At 35.8% G+C, this 9320-nt stretch overlaps 1 protein-coding gene across 1 annotated transcript; it reads left to right on the forward strand.

Moving 5' to 3' along the window:
- Positions 1-151: 151 nt before the first annotated feature.
- LOC134745979 (uncharacterized) lies at positions 152-8497 on the forward strand. The gene is made up of 6 exons (XM_063680136.1): positions 152-449; positions 2572-2794; positions 3439-3678; positions 4469-4795; positions 5395-5526; positions 6400-8497. The coding sequence occupies exons 1-6, from the start codon at positions 342-344 to the stop codon at positions 6963-6965; spliced, it is 1596 nt and encodes a 531-aa protein (XP_063536206.1). The 5' UTR covers positions 152-341; the 3' UTR covers positions 6966-8497.
- Positions 8498-9320: the final 823 nt, after the last annotated feature.

The raw sequence follows: 9320 nt of genomic DNA on the forward strand, positions 1-9320 counted from the left end.
CAGAAACTATTGATTAATATAACAAATCTGTTGTAATTTGAAATAGTTATTTGCAATTTAAAAACCAAAAACTTTATCACGTTCATTCTTCACATTCTTCAATATCATTTCAATATTGAGACGCACTGACATCGGTCGATAAAATTAAAAAAAAAAAACAGTCAGTCGCCATATTGTTTTGTAGCGATCGTAGTCCGTGCTGGGGTGTAAACAAATTTACCAAGTTTTAGTTATTTTCAGTTCGTTCCAATGGTTATCATAAGTCCCGTATAATCGTGGACTTATAGACATGAAAAAACTGGAAGTGCCATAACCTACAACTTTATTATCTGGACGTTAACATGTTAGAATCACGATTTGTGTTTTTGTTTTTAGTTGTTTATTCATCTCAATATGTTTCTGCTTCGGGGCCGCTGTGTGTTAACCAGACACAGAAGTGTACAACTCAGGTATGTATTTCGTATGAATTCCAGATCTTATTCATCAATCTTGCGCATATTGATTTTCCTGCCATACCTGCTCGAATATGTACTTTTGCCGTTCGCCGTAATAATTTTTATGTATCAAAAGTTGCTTCATTTTCTTTGTTCGGTAGGTACATGATGAGATTATTTATTTATTTTGTATTCTTAGCATGATCAATAAATACCATAAGTGTAGGTCTAGTAAGTTAAAGCATAATACTTCAGTTTTATAATATGAATGCTCTATTACTGCAATTGCGTCATTGCTTTTCTGTTTTGGTTTTGGGTTAGCTGATGAGTCACAATTTGATAACCGGATTATATGAGAAAACACGTGAAAGTACGAATTTTGGTTGATATAAGTACATAGACTAGAACAAAATATATCTTTCAATGCAAACCACCAAATAAGACAAAAATAAATGTCTTTATTATGTATTTAGGATACAAAGCTCATAATAAAAAATATTGACCATAGGTATACCTAGATAATGACCAGAAAAAAATATCATTTACAATTATTCCTATAAATAGATATTTTCATTTCTTATAACTGCTACAAGTTTTAAATAGATAAATTATCAAATTTCAGTCCATGAATACATGAACTCATGAGCTGTTCTAATGAATGATCTTGATCCCTGTGAATGTGTTATCCTGATTGTCTGTGTGTAGTTTTGCCTGTAGGTTTCCCAAAATAAATTAGACCAACATAAATAAATTAGAAACCATCCTAATGATCAACATTGAAACCAAAAAGGTGATGTAACGTATTTATGACCTTAGAATAACTTAACAATTACTATGCAAGGGGATTCTTATCAATTATTATGCCTAGCCAGTTACGTAATTTGTTACTTTTGTTATTTTGATTTGTCAAAATAAAGATTCAAAGTTTGAATGAAGAGGGAACCCCTCTGGGTGGCTAGAAGATATGTATTTGATATGAATGATAAGCTGATGAACAACTAACAGGTATTGCGGAAAAAGACATGCTGCGCCAACCCCAATTGATAGGAAAAGGGAAAGCTTATGATGATTCCAATGAGATTAATCTCATTCGTGAATTAAGGAAACAACAGAATAGTAATTTAAGACAACATCTTATACCTTTAAACAAGTAATTCTTGTATTCCTTGTGTCTATTTATATATTTTGGGGATCTCGGAAACGGCTCTAACAATTTCAATGAAACTTGCTATATGGGGGTTTTCGGGGGCGAAAAATCGATTTAGCTAGGTCGTATCTCAGGAAAAACGCACATTTTTGAATTTTTATATGTTTTCCGAGCAAAGCTCAGTCTCCCAGCTATTTGGTATTTAAGCGGGGATGCCAGTGCAGCAGTGGACTACTGGTGGTTCCTGAGAGAACATGAAGTGGTTGGTAAATCCATAAACAAACCAACACTGTTGCCTTCCAATGGGGTTGGCAACTGTCAAAGGTTTGCTTAGATGGAAAGATGGGGCCATCATGAACTGGATCCAGGGCATAAAATTCCATTAAAAAACAAAAATTTGACAATTCTAGGGTAAGGTATGCTGGCACCATCTGCTAAATACCAGCCAGCCAAATTTAGAGCAGCCAGGCCTTTTGACTTTCAAGCAGTTGGTTGTCCCTGGCAAACTTTATTATGTTTAGATTAAAGTGGTCCCTTCTCACTGAAAGGCTAAGAACCACTGCTTTATAACGAAGATTTGAAATTGTGCTGAGCCAATCTAGAAAATGCATTCCATTTTGTGCATTAAATTACAATTCACTTACAATATAAATTATTTCACTAACTTTAGCATTGGTTCTTTAACAATTTGGCCAAGGCACTAAGCACCACTAACAGGTTTTAAAAATACCTATAACAGATAAAGGCTTGTTCTATTTATAAATTTGAGGACCACTTCATGCTTTCCAGGGTCCACTAGTGGTCCACATACTATTGGTACTGGTAAAAAAAAAAACACTTCTAGATAGTTAACTATTTACCTATATTGTATATTTACCTATAAGTCTAACTACAAAATTCCAATCAGTATAAATCAGTACATTTTTCAGCCACACCACCCACACACCACCACCCACAGTATGAAGCATTACATAAAGTACTTTTTTCCAGGTTCTTAGTCAAAGAAACAATGACTACGCCTCCTGCACCGTAGAGTACTTCAACCGAGAGGGCTGCAACAGCATGAGCTTCGGTCCGATCACATCCAACGCCCACATCGGTGGAGTGATGCTGAAGCCGCACATATTGAGGAGAGAGATCAAACAGGGGTTGCTGAACTACAATCAAAGCTACACTGTGCTTAATATTACGTTCAGCAATATTAAATGGAAGAGTATGTGGATTAGTTTATTATTGAAATACTATTACATGAAAAGTTACTGTAAAGATGACGTGACTGGATATGAAATTTGTATGAAGTGCAAACCAGACTTTGCTGAGTGTATGCTGCTTCTCAGCTCAGTTTTATATGTGTTATTTGTGGAATGTTTCTTTTTAGGGTTCCGTACCCAAAGAGTAAAAACGGGACCCTATTACTAAGACTCCGCTGTCCGTCTGTCTGTCACCAGGCTGTATCTCATGAACCGTGATAGCTAGACAGTTGAAATTTTCACAGATGATGTATTTCTGTTGCCGCTATAACAACAAATACTAAAAACAGAATAATATAAATATTTAAATGGGGCTCCCATACAACAAACGTGATTTTTTTTCCGTAATGGTACGGAACCCTTCGTGCGCGAGTCCGACTCGCACTTGGCCGGTTTTTTTTTTCTTTAACTCTACTTCTTTGACTTCTACAATTTCTACATGCCTTTGATTGCTTGTTCTTCTATTAGGGATGTAGAGTTAATGGGGTAAATCTACTTGCATTCCCACATTTTAAGCACACACAACAATTTAGAAACAATATAAAATGTGCCTTTAAAAAATAGTATTTTACTTTACCCTATTTTGAAATATTTATGTCTTTTCCAGCAATCAAATTCCGTTTTGAAGAGCAAAGCAAGAAACCATTTAAACAGACCCACTGCAGAAACATAGTGCTGTCAAACGAAGCCCACATAGACGACCAGTCGGTGCTCTACTATGACTGCTACTGGCCTGACAGTCTCGACAGTGTTGGGCGCTCACATATACTGGACTTTGAGGCTTCGGACGACAATGTGGTCAACCGCGGACAGTATTACTTCAATGTTCCGTCGGCGCAAATGCTGAGTAAGTACACTTTGGTTACTGCCAGTTTGTGACTGATAATATTTAATAACAATACCCGCAATACCGTCTTTACCATAAGGGCACAGGGGGTACCATCCTCAGGGGGACAGTAAGTGCCACTTGCACCATCCCACTAACCAGGGGCCTGGGGTTAAACAGTTAAACCGTTAACCCAGTGTCAAATTAATTGTAGGAACTGGTAACTCCAGATTTAAACGGTTAACCGCGTTAGTGAATGGTGCAAGTGGCCCTAACAGTATATTTGATTACCCATAGTAAATGGAAGAATAATTCGCTTTCTTTACTTTCCAAAAGGGCCGCAAATTTTTTATGTGCCCAAGGCAAGTTTAAGACGGCGTTGCTGATAAATGATTCTTTTGTAAATTATTGGCCATACTGCTGCTCAAAATACACGTCGCAAATAAAGCCGTGTCAAAATAGCAAGAACTGATTACATAGTTCTTTATAGACACGACCACCACAACACCGGTCGACGCTCGAGCGGCTCGAGTCAGGTCATTGTTTAGGGTGTGGACGATCCTTAAATTCGTTTGCAGTACATATGTTGGTGCTTTACCGCACTAGTTCGGTAATTAGCACTACGTGCCCATGTCAAAAAATTGAAAGGGCCATATGTACTGTGAAACGTTGTACGATACACGTGCGAATAGGTAATTCGCAACCCGTGTCGATTTAAACCACCCACTTCGGTCGTGTTTTAATTTATCATCACTCGTTGCTAATTTCCTCCTTTATGCACTTGTATTGTAATGTATACTATTAATTACAGGCAACACCGTGGATGCATCGAACTGGAAACCATTTGTTTACCTCGAGATACTCTCCGGCAAAATCCGCCTCCACATAATGGCGCCACCGAACCAAGTGAAGATCTCCTCCTACCGCATTCAGGTCCTCAATGAATGCAATGGAAGGGAGCATGACATAGTGAAAAGCCAAGTGTTACAGCTACAGAATTACACCGATGAATTGACCTATGATTATAGTTTGTTGGGGACCCCGGGGTCTTACTACTTTGTAGTGACCCCGCAACATGATGCGTGCAAGGATGGAGTGAGGAAGTGCCAGGTGGTAGAGAGTCCCAGGTTCAAAATCAGTGAGTATCCGGTTTCATGACGCCAATTTTAGAAATTGAGATGCTCCAAAATGTATACTGAATTACTGAGTTAGACTGAAAAGTGCAAAGTTTAGTTTTCTTAAATAAATTTGTTTTTAAATTTAAATAAATGATCTCAAAGGAGAAGTTTACATTGTACAGATTACAGATTTTACTGTTATGTATTAGAATTTTGTTTCGTATTTGCCTTGCAATGTGGGCTTTTCTTGTAGTGTTACCGCACCATAGTTACTTATGTCTGCTAGGTATTTATACCATGATTTTAATGTTTAAACTCTTCTTATTTAAAATGTTCTCTTGCCTTTTTTATGAGCTACTAGTGATTCTCGACCGAAATTAAATACAAAGCTGCCTCTTTTATTCTCAATTCAACTTTAATTATGACGTTTTCAATCAAAAGGTACCACATTGTTGGTTGTCGATAAGGTTGATTTCTAATTGGATGCTATATGGAAATAGCGCCTTACTGACAAGCGACAATAAGTACCCTTTTGGTTGAAAATGGCACAATTAATTAGGTTGTATATTTCCAAAATAATTGTTGGTTTAGTACTAAATGTCACTTTGTACAATTGCAGGCAACAACGTACAAAGCTTCAATATCTGCATAGCCAGCATCTCAGCCCTGATCGTGGCAACTCTGTTCGCCTATTACATAGTGCTGCGGGTGCTTCGCCGCTATTGGTGCAGAGACTACAGGCTTGCTATGGGTAAATGGCTTTATATATTTCTTAGTATGTGGCTTTATTTGATATCCTTTGCTTTCTCGGAAACTTTCCAACCACATTTTCACCCCTTTAGAGGTTGAATTTCTAAACAATTCCCTCTCAGTTGAACTCTACAACTTATAAGGAAATTAAGGAATATATGTTTCAAACTTCAACATCGTACTTTCAATGGCTTAGGCTTGATGTCTGCAGTGTTGGCCGAACGTTAATTGCAATTAACCATTAACCAGTACAAATTGTACTGTAAACAGTACAGTTTACGATTAATGGTTAATTACAATTAACGTTCAGCCAATACTGGTTGTCTGTCGATGTAAATGTTGAAAGTTGTCTGTCAATGTCTATATAACATGATTGTTTTATATTTAAAAAACAGTTAACTTCTAAAAAGAGTGAATTCTAATAATAGTAATAATTGATTTGTTTATTTCCATTTTGACCACTCGAGAGGTGTTACAGTCTGTCAAATGTCTTGACATCGGGCAGTTGATCTCTGGATTTGTTATTTTTTACTCCATTGTGACGAAATACTCTCCGCGCTAACTGAATTTTACTACCGTGCGACCTCGCCTCAACGAATCGCATATAAAAAAAACATTTACTTATAAAGTTCATTGCTGTTGCCGATGTCTATTGAGTCACAATTGAAAATTATATTGGAATAGTAGTCATATGCTTTTTGATATTGTATTTGTTTTTCTAACAGTAAGGTTAGGAAAGTCTAAGCAATATTAGTAGTAGGAGCTTTATATATCAACAATACAAGATTGTATTTGAAATGCACTTACAATAAAATACTTTTTTTTTTTAAGTAATACAACATTAGGTACTTACTATCTTTTACTTTATTTATAGCTCAAGAAATACCAGCTCCAACGAAAGTAGTAGTGATCTACTCGCCGGCCAACCGTCTCCACGCTGAATGCGTGTCCTCCTTCGTGACCTACCTCCGCGCAGAGTTCGGCTTCGAGATCATGTACGACGGCGACATCTCCTCCACCTCCGACCAGGACCCTTACATCTGGGCCGCTGAGGCCTTCAAAATATCCACGCATGTCATGTACATCGTCGGCCCCGCGGACCTCACAAACCAATACAACAACATCTACGAGAAACCCATCCTCAGCGCTCATAAAAACTTGGACACCCTCCAACTTTCACTGCTCAAAGCGAACAGAGGATCTAAAAACCAGAAAGCTGTCATCAATGTGATTTTTGAGTACTCTAACGGACCTATACCGATGGAAACTAAGCATGGGAAGACATTCTATCTACTAAAGGAATGGAACAAGCTGATTTCTTATTTGTCAAAGAATTTGCTGCCAAAGAAACAGCTGGTGCGAACGGAGAAAGGCAGGTGTTTGCTAGAGGATCTGACCAAGGCTAAGAAATTGTTGAATAGCAGTAATTTTAATGTGTAAATTGTTGGTTACGGGACGAAATTAGGAAAGATATGGGATGTAAATCAGAAGATATAGGATACAGGTATGTGCAATGAAGATTTAGGTTAACATATATCGCGCGTTAGCTGTAGTTGTGGTTGGAACCAAGAACTATAGCCATCATGGGACACTAAGTATTTCATAGGTGACAAAAAAAATAAGTAGCAAAAAGGCTATTATGGCTAAGGTTCCTGATTTTGACTAGAACTGAATCGTGTAATAAAGATGTTATATCGTTAGGATCAGTGGTTTAGATGTGGAATTCGATTCTCAGGCAGGCCTGAAGAAAAAAGCATTGGTTTTTCAATATTATTATAAAAACTTAGTTTTTCGTGCTGGCAATGTAATCAGTATTAGTTACAATTATATTGTTCGTTGCCATAGTCTCTAGGGTCACGAAAGTAAACATATGTATTAAATTAATAATAAATACTAATCTAGCACGAATAACTTTGTTTTCAGTATCTTGTTTGTACTAAGGTGAGATGAGAAGTTATTGAATGGTTCAAGGAAAAAATGATATTTATCGTATTTTGTGTCTAACTGTATTGATGTTATGAACATTTTCCATTCGGTATTGGGGCACTAGTATTTGGCATAATACATATCACTATCACTACTAAGCACTCACTTTTTACCGTTAGGCAAATTTAAATAATAATGTGGTAACTTCATATCATATTAATATTTAATTTTACTGAAATATATTTAATGGACGAAGTTAAAGTTACAATTGCAGTTGTTAATCCATTAATGCTTATGCTTTTAGAAATAAAAATCATTAATATCACCTGCGCTCCAATACCCAAAAAAAGAGAGAAAAGTATGTGTTACAAACAATATTGTTGTTTATAATTGTTGTAATTTCTTCAGATCCCAGTTTTAAAACATACCGCTTTTTTAAGTTACTTATTAATAGATATTTTTAAAATGAAAGAACAATTAGTAGTACATAAATGATCAATATTTTCCCTACCTAACATATTTTGTGCATAATATAAGAACAAAAAAATGTTTTCTCCTAATATGCTTAATGTGGGTTTATGAGTTTATAAAAAAATACTGCCAAGGTTCCTATATCTTTTATGTTGTTTCCCACACGAGATGACCCTAAATGTGGATTTTAATATCAAAAGGTACCTTTTTCACGATGTGAATATAATATTTCCTACATTTGTATACTTCTGAACGAATGTGCTTGAATGTGTTATTGTAATAAATTATATCGATAAAACTATTCTACTTTTTGTATAGTCCGCACTTAAATCATAATACGTAATGATTGTGCATACTAATTTTCCAATCAATATTCTAGCTAATGGCATTCAAATAACTGTTATTTTCCCTTGTCAAACAAAGCGGTATGTGTCTCTTTCATTGTATCTTCACTTGTTGATCTCAATTCCAAACTGTTGGAGTAACGTGTTCTATATCTTTGTACAAGACTTTCAATTAAGCTCAATATATACCTTTGTGATGTATTTTTATAATATAGAATCGTATTATTATAATATCTGTGTTTCATTTCCCGTTCGGACATTAATCACCAAAGTTACATTAGATAATTTCATGCAAATGAATTTGTATTTTTGTTTTTTGTATAAAGTACAGGGATATTAATATGATTATAAATAAGCTTTTGTCAAAACTGCTTGAATTAACTTGACTTGATGACTTTGATTGACAAGATATATTGTGTTTTATACATACTAGAGTGCAAAAGTAAATTAAAAGCACATATATTTATCATTGGTTTATTTATCACTAAAATATTAGACACCCTAATATTTGGAATGGGATATTTTATCAATTATTATGTGCAATCAACTTTTTTTGTTCTTTCCACGGTCACGAGTCGATTACTGACTTACTAATAAAAAACCGGCCGTACGAGTGACTCGCGTACGAAGGGTTCCGTATCACTATCTATTGTTTTTAGTATTTGTTGTTATAGCGGCAACAGAAATACATAATCTGGGAAAAATTCAACTGTCTAGCTATCACGGTTCATGAGATACAGCCTGGTGACAGTCGACACTTCCACTTCTACAGTCGAGTCTTAGTAATAGGGTCCCGTTTTTACCCTTTGGGTACAGAACCCTATAAAGCATATGCATTTTCTAAAGAGTACCAGGCGTATTCGAATTTTACCTAATCATAGTCATTTATTTACAATAATTTAAATATTAAAGGATTTGCCACACTGGATGTGTCTGCAGTCAGCGGTTAGGTCAAACTCGCATCAATCAATCAATCTTTGGGTATTATGGCTCCATAGATATTGTCGATGATTCCGCCAACGTCAAGGTTTAGGAAGGCATATGTATGAACAAC

Source organism: Cydia strobilella, chromosome 12 (genome assembly GCF_947568885.1).
Source record: "Cydia strobilella chromosome 12, ilCydStro3.1, whole genome shotgun sequence".
In the NCBI taxonomy this organism is placed as follows: domain Eukaryota; kingdom Metazoa; phylum Arthropoda; class Insecta; order Lepidoptera; family Tortricidae; genus Cydia; species Cydia strobilella.